We start from the raw sequence: 17,618 nt of genomic DNA on the forward strand, positions 1-17,618 counted from the left end.
TTATTATTTAATAGCCAGACCTCGTATATTCGCTATATGTTTTAATCTCGCGTTTTTATTATAATACGTGTAATTAATTATTTTGTTCATCCTATATTTCAGAGAAATAATTTATAGGACAATCTGTATAGATATGAACCTATCGTTTCAAAAAATATTTATTCAACCTCTAAAAAGATATAAAATCTAATAAATCAGTAAAATCCCTAAACGGTAGCTTTTATCAAACAATATTTAGACGTTAGCAAACAATATTAAAAATATGATGTATATGCATATCACAAGGTGTATGATAATATTATGGAAATTTTCCGAAAAAAAATCAAATATACAAAAAGATCACGTTAAGGTTCCAATAAAATTGTTCGAAATTTCATGCCGACAATAACGACAAAACAAAAATCGGATACATCGATTTTATATTCGAATGTATGACGTCATTATCGTTAAAAAATGCGTATAAGTTATTTATAGGCACCATTCGAAGGTTTTATTTATAATTTTTACAAATTTATTTCGAATATTTTTGTTGATTATCTAAAAATGATATACAAACTAACAAAACAATAGAGAAGATAGAGATGGAAGAGCTACAGGTTTTCAAAATCGAATAATAAGGCATTATAATTCAATAAACGAATAATTACCTATGAGAATGATTCATCCTAATGAGTAATATCTATCACTATCAGGAAAAAAACCAAAATTAATATTAACACCCTGTATGGGGTGCAGTTATGCTTGTGAATGATTTCTTGATGCAGCTATGTCTTGATATCCAAAAGGTATACGTCCGTTTCATTGAATTTAATAAGGCATTTTATAAAGTTAGATACAAACAATTATTACGAGCCCCGGAACGAAAAAACCTTGACAAAAATAGTTACCAAACTGTACCTGTATCAAACTCCACTGAACAATCTGTGCGATGTAGACGACACAGTACTTCTCGCCGAAAACATGCAGGATGTACAAAATACACAAAACCCAATATGTTTATGGGGCGAAAGACTGGAAAGAGTCGACAGGTATGACTACCTGGGTACAAGTTTTGAATGTTCCGTGAATTACTGTCGAGAAAGCCCGAGCATTGTTTTTGAAGATTATGAAGCTTCTCTGTAGCCGCGAACTGAGCTTGAAGTTGAGAACTTGGATGCTCAAGTGCTATGTAGTACCACTTCTTTTGTGTGGTATAGAAGCTTAGATCCTCAAAGCATATTGCGAGCGAATAATAGAACCTTTTGAGATGTGGGACTACCTTCGGATTCTGAGAAAAATGGAAAAGAAATTAGGGATCCTTCATGAAGCAAAAAGAAGAAACCTTCAATATCTTTTCCACATCATGAGAGGTCTAAAACATGAGATGTACAGAAAAGATTCATTGGGAAAAGAAAAATATCTTGGCTTGGGAAGCGAAAATGATTCAACGTTACATTATGTAACATATTTATTGACGCTGCTTCCAAAACATATTAGCTATTCGTTATAACTTGTTATTAGTGTTGTCGTCGATGTAACCTTCGGCAACTGTAGTCGATTTTCACCGTCCTAGTTTTTTCATTTACCATTCTGGTTATTTACAAATGAAAAGTTTAATGAAGTAGTCGCAGCGAAGATATTCTCCACAAATTTCGTAAAATCGACTGTTCACATTAAGATTGGATATTATCAATATTAAGTGATGTGTAAGAACGATCATATTTGTCAATATATTATTGAGAACTTTTCGGAAACTATGATTAGGTTAACCATATGTGATATGGGCGAAGGGCCGTGAGAAATAATAATAGTTGTCGTAGTATGAGCAACAACTTTTCATAGAAATTGTAAAAAAAATTTGATTCGATATTTTGATATTAGATTATTTTCAAATATACAGTCAGTTAGTCACTGAAAGCGATATCAGTAAGGCGTCATAGGGTGGCTTTCTCTGAAATATACGTAGATATGTAAATTAGGATACCATGTACACTGCAACCGAAAGGACCCCTGTCTTGCCGCGATATTGGGAATCTCAGTATTTACAGCGGATCCCTTAATCCTAGTCTTCATAGAAAGTTCAAAATATGAGATGGTTGTAGCTGGCAAAGATCTTCGTCTTCCATTTCATACTTCTCAGGTTTGATCGTTGGTGGTGTAGGTTTTCTGCGGTTTTCCTGTAACCTGTTGAACCGGTTCACCAGACATATGGACGACGAAAGGGAAATAATGCAGCCGCAGTTGTACCCGCCCACTAAACTAACCGCCTACCTAAATAAACAAATAAATATCATCAATATCTCTTTTTCACTCACTGTTCATTTTTTCCAGCCTATTGCAATACACATCATTCTTCCATCCAACACAACTCCAGCCCTGAAAAAAAGTTATTTCTATATCAGGGCCACTCAAAATAAATCTCTTCCTTCCCATGAATGACATCCTCATTCCAACCACCAAAAACCAACTAACGTCTTTCTATGGAGTTTCGGAGTGTTTCACACTTTGAAAGAATGTGGATAGAGATGTGGACAGAAACTGCACGCTGCATTACCTGCTAAGACTTGGGTCTTCAGGTGTCTTTTCCAATGCTTTTTCTATTGTTCTGTAGCTGATACCACAGAAGGGTTCAGATCCTATGAAAGGTGTGTCTTCCTCTACTTTCCTCGGTTCCCTCCACTTCAATATTTCCATTGCAGGGTAACTATTTTTCTTGGCTAGCTCGTTTAACTTGTCCGGACATTCCCAAACTAGTTTGAATTTGATGATATTAGAACTTAGAATTCTGCTGCTTGGCTATTATACAAATATATGTATGCTCGCATTTACCCGTTTATATAATTATATAATTTGGACACTTTGTATCTTCATAAATCTGTAACTTTTAGATCTACAGATTCAATGTAATATTAAAAGCTGGAGATTTAAATAATTTATTTTATTTTATTTAAAAGTGGGCGATGGTTTATGAAAATTAATCTCGTTACTATTGATTTCATTCGCACGCTAAACTAATTGATTGTAAGGGCCTAATCATACTAGTGGATTGCGAGCGTCTTCAAAGCGGAGCGGGCGCGCAACGAGATCGCAGCGTGGACGCCATTTTGTATTGTCGCGTACAAACGCCATTTTTTATTCGTTTGCGAAACAACACAAAGTAGTCGCTCTCTTCCATTCGATTAATCGATAATGGGTCCCCAAAATCGTCGATGCTTTCGTTTTAGAAGTAACAAAGCCAAAACTACTGTTTCCTCCTCGGAATCCATTTTGTTAATGGCTTCGCGCCGCAGCCCCTCGTAAACCGCTGGTATGATAAGACTGTAACTGTATTCAGTACCATTATTAATAATTAGAAAAATCTTTTTTATTGTAATTTTTCATTGTTTTTATTTTTGTTTTTCAGAAACAGCAACAACAAATTGGTAAGTGCTCTTTAATGTATACACAAATAATTATAATAATATCGGAAAAATTGAACATCGCATTACGTTATTCACCTTGGACAGTATTTTATGAAAAAAATAACAACAAAAATCAACGAAATATCCTCGTAATTTAAGTGTTAACAGTTTTAGTAAAAATAACGTGCATATATCATAATAAATTCTTGAACCAATCAACAGATAATTTCGTTTATGATTTAAGAGTCGTTTTTAATTTATTATATAACTTTAAATTCTCCGGGAGGAGACTCTTCATCAGGAAGTGGTATTCGGCCTCGGTTAAAGTATATATGGTACTCTGATAGGGTGAATAATTAATATTAAATTGGACGCCACCAGCTTTTTAACGAACGGATAAAAAAAAGGTGGAAAAACTGGGAATACCTTATTAATTAAATTAAAAATAAAAATTAAAGAAACTAAACCTATTCTCAGACACGATTATCCAAATTAATATTTATTGCTAAGAACATTAAAAAAAGTTTCAGCAACAAATAAATTTATTGAAAAAATGATAAATTCGTATCAACTGCGTATCCAAAAGAGCCCAACGAATAAAAGCAATTATAAATTAAAAACAACTGAGTCCTTTGGGTGTGGTTGAATTCCCAAGCTGGCAGCTGTAGAACTGCGAAAAATATTAAAATGAGGATGGAAACGGGAACACGGGCGGAAATTACTAAGGAAGGAATGAGTAGGTAGAACAGATTTGGATAAGAAGGAGTTTATGCTCTAACATACGAAAAAACTGAATTTATATTTTTTTAAAATATAACCAAACAAGTATTTGTTCTATTCTATTCGTTCTGTTCCCAAAATAAATAGGAAATAACACCGAAACTATTATAAAAAATTTGCTAAAAACTGGAATTTATAAGCAACATATAAAAAGATATAAGAAAAACTTAGTGCTAGAGAATATTGAAAATAATATTACCACAAATTTCACTGAATTCACTATGATTCAAACACTTTTAGAGTGTAGGTAGATAGAGGACGATTTAGCGACGAAACTGGAGCTTTATTGAATTCCTCGAATAGAGTGGAAGGAATACTATAATGATTATTATTATTCTTTCTCATGTAAACACCAATTACGATTAACATTACGAGAATGGTCTCGGGCGCGTACTATAAGGTTGTTACTCCAGTTTTGAGATAAATAAAAACAAATATTCATGATTGGATATGGCTTTATTGTTTTTCAAAATTTTTTCAATTAAGATCGATATACTTTTGCACGCATTTTAACTAATTGTCGAAGTATTTTTTCTATTCCGATTGAGTTACCTCCAAAACATGTGGTGTCAAACAAGGACTGTAAGGCGGATGACCCACCAATTCGATGTTTTGTTTGTTCAAAAACGTTTTTGTTTGAACTGATGCTTCAGATCTCGCATTGTCGTGGTGGAGAACGATTGCTTTCCTTGATTTTCTCCAACATATCTGGCAAAAAAAAATGCTGGTGTACCATTCAGACTTGATCATTCTACTTTGATCTCATTGAACGACCATTTGCTTCGAAGTGCTTCGTTCGCGAACAACTTTTGTTGGATTTGGCTGGTCTTGAAAGTTTCATACAGTCGATTGTAGTTTAGTTTCGAGTTCACGTTCAGAGATACATCATTCGTCCCTTATCATGAACTTATAGACGTCTTTTGAAACACCGCGATATCTTTCATCATTCTGTCAACTCGTTGAACTAGATCATCTGAAACGACAGATTTGCGTCCTTGGCTACCTTCATCATGCACGTTATTACGGCCATCTTTAAACTTTCGACATCATTAACATACAACACCATCACTCGTGAAATTTTCCCCATACACACGACTCATTCTCCCATGGATTTCTGCATCACTATGGCCTTCAGCCTGTAGAAAACGAATTACACTTCGCAATTCACTCTTGGCGGGAGCATCAATGATGGCGGGCATGTTTATGTGGCTGTAGGACAACGCCGACTGACGCCTGAATGTCAACAATGGCGGAGTGTGTAGTGCGAGAGCTTCGCAGTGGCCTACGGCGGATGCCTGCTTTCTTCTGCCCTCGTTGCCACTGCACGTAGCGATAGAAGTTGGAAAAAAAAACGGCCTTCGTACATAGAAACGAGACAACGCGCTATCTTCGAATACAGATTCTACTTCTTATCATTAGTTGTTCAAAAGAATAAGTTGGAATAAATAAACACAATTGCGTATTGTTCCACTATTTTTTTATAAATCCTTGTGTAAATTGTCAAATTTGATTATTTTCAAATTTTACTTGAAATCATGCAAATATACTCAACGTAAAGTGATTTGTATACGTGACTAAAATGAACTAGATATTTATCACTCATTAAATACAAATCTAGGTTGTGATGATAATTTGGTGTATTTCATTTCTATTGTTACGTCACATAGATTTATTCCAATCGTTTTATACAATTGGAAGTGATGATTTTTGGAAATTACGTGAGATAGGCTACAAAAGTTTTAATTCAAAATGTCGGCAAGGATTGTATCTTGCAAAGAGTCGAGCTTTGAAAACCGGGAAAAGACGGTAATTTCGCAGAGGCGGGAAAAACCGGGAATTCTCTAATAAATCGGGAATTTCCAGTAATTTTGAATGAGCCAACCGCATAGCAAATTGCTGGTGGTATAACTCAAAAACCAAAATATTTTCCAATCGAAACATGTTGAACCTTCATCGTAATTGCACTCGTACTTTTAACTGCCTACAGAACACACTGTTTACACTACCACTGCACCAACACTGACAATTACACTGTCTGATGCGCGTTTCTATAATCAAGTTATCGTCTTCAGAGACATAAATATCGTTGTACGGCTATTCACCTAAGAACGCGGAGCACGACCTGGACCTACCTACTCCACGTTCAAAATTACTTAATGGCTCAATATTTTACAATGCAAAAAATGCACAATCTCTCATTATTTAAATAAAAATAGTCTGAATCTATGAGATCCCCAAACTTTTGCAAATTATAGTTTATAAAAATCAGAAATAGATGCAAAGATGCTTGTATATCGACGAAGAAACGAGAGTTGACAAATATATTTAAAATTTTTTTTAAATATGACAGAAAAGTATACGGGAAATTTTGTGATGTCAAATATTTCTAGACCCCATCTCCACGCAATATCAAAAAATCGGCATTCTCGGTTTATTAGCAATTTTTCGCCGTTTCTTTTCGACGCAATGACTGGACTAGCTAGCATCATTTTGTTGAGAAGACAAGTATTCTGTTGGGCACCATGACCTTGATCCTACAGTCCTGAATTTAAGCGTCGTTGCCAACTACTCTAATAATAATTATTATCCCAAGAAAAATAGAGTATGAAATTATAAATTAATGATTCAAAGTTTTAGTATTCGTATTTTAATTTTGAATGATTAATTTATGACGCGATTATTATTTATAGACATGAAACATTTTCTTCTTAGTCGCCATTGAAATATGGCAACCACTAGTCCTACGGCAATATAATCCCCCTTCACAAGCTCTAGAGCAGCTGCGTATTGATCGACCTCATTTCAAATCGTTGAGGTGAACGTGTTTGTAATAAAGCTGGAAGGAAGTTGACAGTTTCATGTTTCTTTATATGGTTGTTTATCTATTATAATTTATATAAAAAAAACCATATGATTACGTTAAAATATACTAGAAAACTATTAAACTCGTGTTTTCCACGAGCTACTGTCACTTCAGGGCGCTATTGGTCTTATTTTCCATACTTACTGAACATTGTGTCCATGTTTCATTCAAAGATTTACTACCATGTTTTTGTTTCCATGTTGTTACCATGTTCAACATCTCTTAAATCACCCCTTCTGTTCGCAATATTGGATATTGGTGGGGCCATCCGCGAGGTCTGGGTAAAAGGTAGGTATAATTTTTTATGGCGTCATCTACATTACAAGAGGTGCTGATCTATGATTCCCACTCCTTTCAGTGAGTGTGAGAAAGCTTGTATTTCATCCCAGGGGTAATGCTTTGGAGTTCCCTACGCTCTCACACTTCTAGAGAACGTGGATAGAGGTCTAGTCCTCTATGTAGCAGAATCTGTACTTTGCACCCACTGCTAAGCCTAGAGCATTCAGGTGTGCATTGAGGCAGTAATGTCCCGACAAGAAACCTGTTATTAGTCGTAAATTATTCCCACTCAGGTACACACACTCAATAGATATTTGGTTATAGGTTTCAGTAACTGATATAGATAAACTTATTGTCCTGTAGCCAATTCCATAGAGGGGTTAAGATCCCTACGAGCGGTCTATCGGCCGCTGGTTAAAGAATATCTAACGGTCATTTGCGTAAGGACTATTTAATTATACGTCATTTCCCTACGTAAAAATATTTAAAGGAAGACCTTATGAGTAATAAACATTTTAAATAATCGACTTTATGTTTAATACGTAACAGGGATAGTTTTATGAGTTTTTATATGAGTTTTATAGTTTTTGTCAACCAATGTCCAATTTTCTTGTAACATCTGATAGAAGCACTAAGTTGTTCATATTTTATTGTTTCATAGTGCCGTAATCCCTTGTGATTCCGTCTCACAGACGTTATCACACAAAGCAATTTTCTGTGAAAAAGTTTTGTTAGTCTGTGAGTCACTTCCTACATATTTGCATACGTATACCACAACCATTCTTAAAACTGCCATTTCTGCTTTCAATGTATTTGTTTCAACTTTAATGATAGAAAACATTTTAGTGAATGGTTCTTTGGTTGAAATTTCTAGCCAAGGATAATAGAAACATTGTTGTACTTAACTGTAACGAGTTTCTTAACTAAATATTACAATATCATCTGTCTTTTTCGATATCATTCAAGGCCGTTTTGGTTTTTAAGTAAGATCGTGAAATATTTTGACTGAATTTCTAATTACTCATTTTTGGGGGTACCAGTAACCCGAAACTTCGCTTATAACTTTAGCTGGCCGTCTCATTTTTTACTAGTATTCTTTCTATTCCTATACTCCGCAGCAATTACAAATTTTGCAGTTTTTTAAATTAACAAACATAGTAGTCAATCATATTTTGGTAAAAAAGTCCTCCCATTCTATTTGACTTGTATAAAAACTTGCCAACATATTTTGAATTCACCATAATCCTACCTAACCGCTCTTTTGCAGCTGCTTGGTCTACCCACGTTCGAAAGAATCCTTATTAGTTTTGACATTTTCTCCTCTGCCCTGTGTGTATATATTGGACGTGTTTGCAAGCTCAGCCGATTATTAACTAAGATTTCTAGGAATATGATGATATTAGTAGGACCTTGGTAACTCCTTCCAACGTGAATCTAATATTGACTCTGCTTTGGCTTCTTCTTATCAGCGTTGCCTCAGCTTTGTAAGGAGCTCTTTCATCCATTTATTGATCTCTCCCTTGTTCAGTGGTTGTAGAATCTCTTGTCAGTTTCAAGGTGTTGACTTCATCGTAGAGGATGTTCCGGATGTAATGTATCTTCGGGCTAACCAATGATGATTCACCATATTCGTTGTATTAAAACTTCAAAACTACTTTGAAATAAACTATTTATTAAATAATAAAATAAGTAATTAGACGTGGTGTCAATAATCCGACGACAAAACTCGAACGAACGCTAGAATATTATTAATATCCATCTGTTTACATACTGAAAAATTCTATTGTTTGAAAGGTTATAATTATCTATAATTATGGTTGCTACAGTCAGTTCAATACCAAATAAAGTACATAATTTGATACCTTAAAGGAACTCAAGTGTCCAAGGGACACCCGGAACCAATCATCTATGATGTGGTCCCCGTTAGAATCTTAATGAATACAATAAACCTTGTATTTTAATAGTTAAATTTATGATTCTTCATAGTCACATTAATATAAAACAAATGTTTGGTAATCCGAGAAGATACGTTAATGGAGGGTAAAAATAAGTATCCTTCAACTAAATGATTAACAGATTTACACACAAGAGATTGTATCTCTATCTGGGTTACATTTGTGCAATGTTTTTAAATTTGTATAATTTTAAATGGGAAATTATTATGTTAAATTGACATAGCAATTTTTTTTTAATTATTATATAATTAATTTTTCAATACTTCATTTAGTACAAAATTTTATTAATTCATAGTCTTTTATATCGTTTCATTGATTCATAGTCTTTGATATCATTTTAACTAAATTTCTACAAACTAAATTCCAAATTTCATATATTCAATATAGAGTGGATTACATTGAACATAATTTCTTTTAAATAAACTCTTTTCCAATTATTTTTTTAATTAAAAATTGATGTCATTTCTCCTATAAAAAAATTATCAAAAATCCTGACTATTTCTTTAAGGCAGGATAATACCAATAATTTTTTTAAGGTTATGTTATGACATCAACCTTTCTCTATCTTCGGAAATTTCAGCGAAGGCTTTGGACAATATAAACTTTTTTAATGTAACATTATGACATAGAATTGACAGAATGCGTTCTGCAAATATCATCAAAGAGTTAAAAGTTCAATTTAATATAGAGTTTTGATAAGTTTGGATAGATTAACAAGAACGTTACTAACATAACAAAAGGGTCAGATCCTAAACATTTTATGACTCATATTCATCATCATCATTCCATGCTTCCAGTTTTCTCTGCTCTGAGCGGTTGCTATCCAATTTGTCCGTATTCTTTTAATATCGTCAGTCCATCTCGTAGGAGGTCTTCCTGGATTTCGTCTGTCTGTTCTCGGTCTCCAATCTAGAATTCTACTTTCCTGCTCATATTCAGCAATACAATAATTGTTTTCAAATGACGTCATTTGGTGCGACAAAAGTTATTCAAGAAAATTTTATGTCAACCCAAGATTTAGTTTCAAATATATCATCCTTATCGCATATATGGACAGTTTCTATAAGTGGAAGCTGTTTCGACTAACGAAGACAGAATGGCAACAATTTCTCGATTCTCCGAGGTTCCAGCTCGGTTCTGCGCATTCTCAAGCATGCGCAGTATGAATAGAGTGCCGCGAGCGAGAGAGAAAATGTGTATTGTCGGCACCGTAACGTAGGGACGTTTTTTCCCATACCAACTGTCCAATGAAGTATTATTATCCCTAATTCACTGCAATTATTAAAATATAGATAAATTGGTGATGATTATCAGTCCTTGTTTGCTCTTGATATTTTTCGAAACAATCCCATCTCTCGTCTTGTGATTATATATTTTTTACTGTTTGTATAATTCTTGAAAACTGGAAATTTTTCTCGAATCTGGCAACTATGGTTGGAACGTATGTATTCTTCCCGCTTTCGCGTTGCCCCAATTCACCCATTCATTTGATTTAGTTTGATTTAACCCCCAAGTGAGATCAGTTGCGACGTTTCCTCTTTAAATTAGCCTGACTCTAACGTATGTTAATAATCCTCATGAAGTGTTTATATTTATAATACGAGATTTCGGGATTCAAATATTGTGTGTGTTTGATTTTCGTTCTTCTATTTTGGATACTATTCGACGTCTGTCCATGAGTTTTAGGTACATCTCACTACATTTATCAATATATGATTCAAACAATTATATAGATTATACGTTAAGAGTTGACATCTTTTATGCGCAAAAAAGATTACTTCGTATTTAAAGCTTTCCCATACAGAATTTGAAAGAAGTCAAAAAGGCACCTGTAATGTACAAGGGTTTATTTACGTTCTATTTAGAAAATTGAATCTGCACTAACGCTTTATCGTCATTGCCATATCGTGTACTTTAATGCTTCATTTCCATTTTATGTGAATGATTGATTACACTCATTTGCCACTCAATTACTTTTCCATTTTTTGTTTTTTTTTCACTTGTACAGTTCAATAAACATAACAACCACATTGTAAGCCTGTATTTTTTTGAATGTATAATCATTTTGGAATGTCGAGGATTTTTATTTAAACAATGCTCAATTTTAGTTGTGGGTAAAAAATAATTGAAATTTACATATTTTGAAATCATCTTATGAACAAAAATGATAGGATGAAACGTTTTGAAAAGAATATAGAATGTATCCACAGATTTCAATTTTAATTTTTTGACGTTTAGCCCCGCTTGACTAATTTCTTACAAATTAAATTTTGAAAATAAAACATGCCTCGTAAATTTTCTAAATAATCTATTTTTTGTTTTCAATTTTTTTTCTAATAAAAAATACTACCGACTCAACACGTTTTCGAATTTGTTCAAAATCCGCTTATACTTATCGAACTAATATTTCATTATCATTCGAGATGCGTTTTTGATAAACTATACAAAAAAATCCTTTATTGTAAATTCTGGGGATCTGGCAGACCCACATGTCACACTCATTCCTTTGTGTAGAATTATTTAAAGGAAATTCGTTAAAAAATGTAATTAGCTCGTATAACCCGGTACCTCCAATATTAACTTTTCCAAAATACCGCTTCTTGCTTTAACTACGTAATGGGAAAACACTGACAGTTTTGGAAATATAGAACACCATTTGTGATAAAGGAACTGATTCAAAAAATGATGGATTCATGAAAATTTCGCTTTTCAAAAATTAACTCCCCTAAAGACTAACAGAACTGCAAACGCCTTGTGTCGTTACCTTGTGAAGTGTGAAAAATTTTGACTTTGTACGGTTAAATTCTATTTTCTTCTTATCTATTATCTGTAAGTTTGATTTACTAATATTTTTACCTTTCGACTAATTTGGTTGACATTTTGAGACCTGTGCGAAGTTATCCACGAATATTTCTTTACAACATTAACTGAACTTTGGCGAAAAAATTTTTATTGAGGAGACACATTACATTATAACAGGCTACATAATTTTACTACCAAAAATCGAAGATTAAGTGGATAAAAAATGTTTAGATACATAAATAACTATTGAATGTCTACTAAAAAAAGTGATTCGCCTATGGATTACGAATGCTTTATCGTTTTGTTACTCTCTCATTTATAAAAATAGACTATAATATCGTATTTTTAAAAGTGGTTTTTTTTTCCTGGGAATATTCAATTTCTTTATTACAAATATTAGTTTATGATTTGTGGAATATATATTAGAAAAATTATAATTTATAACTGACTAATAATTCTGAAGTTTTGTATAGGAATCTGAATATTCTTGACCAGTCACTAAAAATTTTCTATTCTTTTCTCGTGGATGGCTGCTAACTTCTGGACCAAACAATGAAATTAAAAATTTATGTCAAATATAAGATTCTTATAACAATAAACTTTAATTTACCAGTAAGACCAAAATTTTTCTCCTCAATATTTCCATTTGAAAATTCTTATACAATACTTACAACGTAATATTTTTTAATGTTCTTGGGAGCTTTATCAGATTGTATCAAAATTGTATTCACACTGATTCGATTTTAGCATCTTTCTTGGTCTTCGTGATCCAAAATGCTTCTAGATTCCACTGTGACTTCATTTCTTGATCAAAGCCGATTCTTCATTAGTTATTATCTAGTTAGTTGCACCCTGTGTTTTTGTGTTTTTTCTCTTCACTCACTACCAAGAACGATGCGCGTTAGCGCGGAATTGTAATTTTCACGAATTTTTTGACGTTATAATAAATACTTGTATCACAATTTTTTGTTATTAGGATTCTCATTAACTGTTCTTAGCAATAGTTAGAAAAAATGTTGGGGTTTCGATTTTAAAACGAGCGAAGCGCGTCAAACGTAGAGGTTATGAATTTTTTTGGCGTTATATACTTACATCACAATTTTTTATTAAATTCCTTATTGAGTGTTGCTTGCAATAGTTAGATAAAATTTGGAAAAATTTTGGAGCTTTGATTTAAAAATGAACGATGTACGTTAGCGCGGAAATCGTTCATTTTGAAACCAAAACCTCACAATCTTTAAGAATTTTTGTTGACATTACAATTTTCGTATATTGTTTTCTAATTAGGGGACCTTTGTGATAGTTGAATTATTTCTTTTTATTTTCTGGTTCTTCGGTTCAGAATCATTATATACTATTACCTATAATTTTGTTACTCATTGTGGTTTACTTCTGTATATTGTAATTTTATTTGTATCATTATTTAGTTATTTTTCTGTTTGTTTTGGTTTTGTCCACAAATTGTAATAATTTTTTGACAATAAAGTATTTCTCTCTCTCTCTCTCTCTATGTACAAAAACACGTGAATAAAAAATTTTTATCCACTTAATCATTAACTTTTGGTAATAAAAGTATGTAACCTATTATAATAACATTATATGTCTCCTCCACCAACATTTTTTCGCAAAAGTTCAGTTTATTATGCAAAAAAATATTCGTGGTACAAATCCGTGGATATGTTTGTATGTATGTAGATTTGGGGTCTCGTATACACCGCGACCCAATGTATCTATTGTGTCCCCCTTTCTTGCTACGATACTGAAGAACCCAGTGTTTACCGCTGATCCATTAATCCCACTCCTTGTAAAAAGGATCATTAATCCCTAGATCATGGGTTGGCTCTAGTTGCCAGAAATCTTCGTCTTCTATTTCCAGCGGTCCCAGGTGCACAATTTGAGAGGATGTGGATAGATGTTTCGTCCTCTGTGCAACAAAATCTGCACGCCGTATTATCTGCTAGGTCTAGCGTCTTCAGGTGTTTGTTGAAGCGACAGTGCTCCGATAGAACTCCTATTAGTATTGAAGACTTAATGGTGAAAGCTAATACTACAATAAGGTCGCTCAGAAGTGCATTACATTTTTAAAACTTTATGTGGTATAAATTTACTAGGATCGATAAAAAAATCGCACTCCAATTTTAACCTTAATTAACGAAAATATCTCAAAGTTCAAGTCGTAAGTATGAATTATAATACAAAAGTTTATTTCGATTTCGTAATTTGTTTGTATTATTCGGGCGTCCTTTGTTTTTTTATCGCGTTCATATTGCTCTTCACTTTTCGGGCAACACATATTTTATGTTTTATGTTAAAATGAAGGTCGGCATCAGATTATTATATTGCTAAAAGTTGAAACAAATTATTAAACAATTGAAACTTGAGTGTATCTTTTTAGATCTGAAGATGCTGGAAAATATCGATGATATTTTTATAATTACTAATGACGAACTTTTGGTTATTGACACAAATACCATTCTGCTAATAATGTTCAAATTACACAATTATGACATAATTTTTATCGTTCCAATTTAGAACTTTGCGAATATTTTTGCACTTGTTATTTCTAGTAGTTTTGTCGCATCATTATGTGCACTATGACTTTAAAAAGTTTGAACTGTATTCACTGCTCCTGATCCGATTTTTTTATGATCTACAATTTCTGTTGCTTTTTTTAAAAAGATTGTTCAACCTTTGAAAACTGCTGATTTACTGCATTTATCACTTGATTAACCAAAAAAATCTTTTATCGCGCAAGTATTCTTTTTTAAGGAAACGGCAGGTAATCGCTAGGGGTCAAATCTGGGGAATATGACGGATGCTGAACTAATTCGAAGTTTGTTTGAGCCATTGCCGCAAATTTAAAAGAGGAATTGTGATTGGGTGCGTTATACTGATGTAAAGAATCATTTTAGTACTATTTCCCTCGTTTTTTTTTTCACTCTTCAAGTGAATTTATTGGCGTAATAAGCAGCTGGAAATGGGGCTTCCTATGAGGGCAAACAAAAAAAGGGGATCAACAGATATGTAAGAATTACAGAGGACTCACGCTGCTAAACACCGCATACAAAATACTGTCAACACTCATACAAAAAAGAATTTCAAAACAAACCAAAACCATAATTGGACAGTACCAAACCGGGTTTACATCTGGAAAATCTACAATAGATGCTATCCATACGGTCAAGCAGATAATGGAGAAAGCGCATGAGTATAAAATGGAAGTGGAAATACTCTTCATAGATTTTGAACAAGCGTTTGATTCGATAAAAAGAAGTAAGCTCATGTCGGCACTAAAAGAACTGGGAATACACCCCAAACTAAGAAAACTAATACAGTGTACAATGAAGAAAACAACAGTCACAGTAAGGACACAAGTGGGGAACACAGAAGAATTTGAAATAAATCAGGGTGTAAGACAGGGGGATGCTTTATCAACGACGCTGTTCAATTTGGCACTGGAATATGTGATGCGTAAAATAGACAAGAGAACAATAAAAACTAGAAGTGGACAAATAGTAGCATATGCAGACGACATAGCACTTATCACAAGAAGTCGAAACACAATGGAAGAAATGCTAAAGGAAATAGTACTAGAAGGAAGTAAAATGGGTCTCAAAATAAATGAAAAGAAAACAAAAATAATGAGGCTAGATAAACGTATTATAGGAGGTAAACAGAAAATAAAAATTGGAAATTTTGATTTTGAGGAAGTAGATACATTCAAGTACTTAGGAACAACCTTAAGTAGTGACGGAAATAAAGAGGCAGAAGTCAAAGAAAAAATAACAGCAGCTAACAGGGCATATTACGCTAACAAAAAACTACTGCAAAACAAAATACTAGGAAAAAGTACAAAAATGAGAATATATAAAACAGTTATTAGATCGGTCATGATGTATGCTGCAGAAACTATGACTATGACAAAAAAGCAAGAAGAAGACTTAAGAATTGTTGAGAGAAAAATATTAAGAACAATATTAGGAACAGTAAAAATAACCGAAAATGAGTACCGTAGAGGAATGAACCATGAAATAGCACAAGAAATTAAAGAGGACATAGTAAGAAAAATTAAACAACAAAGAGCAAGATGGCTGGGACATGTATGGAGAGCAGGAGAGGAAACAGTAGCGTACTCAATATTAGATTGGACCCCTGGAAGTGCTAGAAGAAGAGGAAGACCAAGGTCTACATGGTGGCAAGAGGTAAAAGACGACCTTAAGAGAATTGGGATGTGGAACTGGCAAGAAAAAACGAAAGATAGACGAGCCTGGCAGGATATGTGCCACAAGATATAAACAGAAGAGAATGGGGACTGATCTACCCCGAAACAAAGAAAAAAAAGAAAGAAAAAAAGATCTAGAAAGCTCGTAAGAGCGGCGTTACCCCATCTGGGGTGTTTAGCCACCATATATATATATATATATATGAGGGCAAACTAAGAAAATTCCTCATCACCCAGTTTCTTTATCAAAGTGATGGATTCATTGTTACCAATCTTACTAGGAAATGTATATTATGTATATTGCGTTAAAAGAGGAGTGCAAATGTATTTATCTGTTAACATTCGTGGTATCCATCGTATGTCAAGTTCGACAAAATTCTAGGCTTGTTGTAGTGATACGATAGAACGAACAACTAACGCTCGTGAAATTTTCATAGCAGCTTCAATTTACAATTTTCTAGTCCACGCCCAGATATCTTGAAATAATGAATTACTAAAATACATATAAATTCAAACTTGTGTTGAATTGAATTTCTCTTTGCCGAAGAATGAATGTATGTATATGTAGACTAGGTTTTGGGAAAATAATTAGAGTACACGGTACATAAAAATAATAGATGTAAATAATAACTATTAAATATTACTTAAAAACAACTTGACTGCCTTTGTGCATATCAAATGTAAGTGTTGTTCGCGAGGTAGTTTCACCTTTTTAAAATTCAATAAACAAATTATAAATTCCAATATTTCTTTCAATATCTAAAGTTTCCACGTGAAACAATTTATTTTCCTTTATAATATTTCCTTATATTTGTCTACTACTTATTTCGAAAACAATTTATTATTCAAAGATTTTCTTTAAGTCTTGGCAACAGCGCAATAACAAATTTTATTCAAAACAAACGTTCGTCCTTCGAATTTTATATAGAATTCGATTTTGTCACGTATACATTAAATATATTGTATAATAACATGATGGATTAAAAAATTTATGTTACAAAGATTCTGCGTCTATGATCGGTTTAACCAGATTATGATATGAATGTGTTCAGGAACTAATCCGGATCACGTTTATTGTTGTTCGGAAACTGTACGAGTTAATAGGGTCGTGTAGATAGATCAGCTGATTGCGGATCCTAATCCAGGAGACTTTGATCTGTTTCTGAACGTTGCTTAAGATTTTCGTTAGAAATTTTAAATTTAAAATTCGACCTACAAATACCTTTTATTTTTATTAGTTTAATTTCGTGTTTGATATACAGAGTAATGTCAACTTACTTTTAACGCCTTAAAGGACCCTTTAATCTATTATAACCTTTAGTTAAAGTGCCGGTTAG

General features: G+C 33.1%; 1 protein-coding gene across 1 annotated transcript in view; it reads left to right on the plus strand.

Moving 5' to 3' along the window:
* Window positions 1-17,618, plus strand: part of LOC130890904 (uncharacterized) — a 113,293-nt gene that overhangs the window by 33,093 nt on the left and 62,582 nt on the right. The window contains exon 7 of the mRNA XM_057795312.1: window positions 3,383-3,401. Coding sequence (XP_057651295.1) covers window positions 3,383-3,401 — 19 coding nt within the window. The remainder of the gene's footprint in view (window positions 1-3,382; window positions 3,402-17,618) is intronic.

This window comes from Diorhabda carinulata, chromosome 2 (genome assembly GCF_026250575.1).
Source record: "Diorhabda carinulata isolate Delta chromosome 2, icDioCari1.1, whole genome shotgun sequence".
Classification (NCBI taxonomy): Eukaryota; Metazoa; Arthropoda; class Insecta; order Coleoptera; family Chrysomelidae; genus Diorhabda; species Diorhabda carinulata.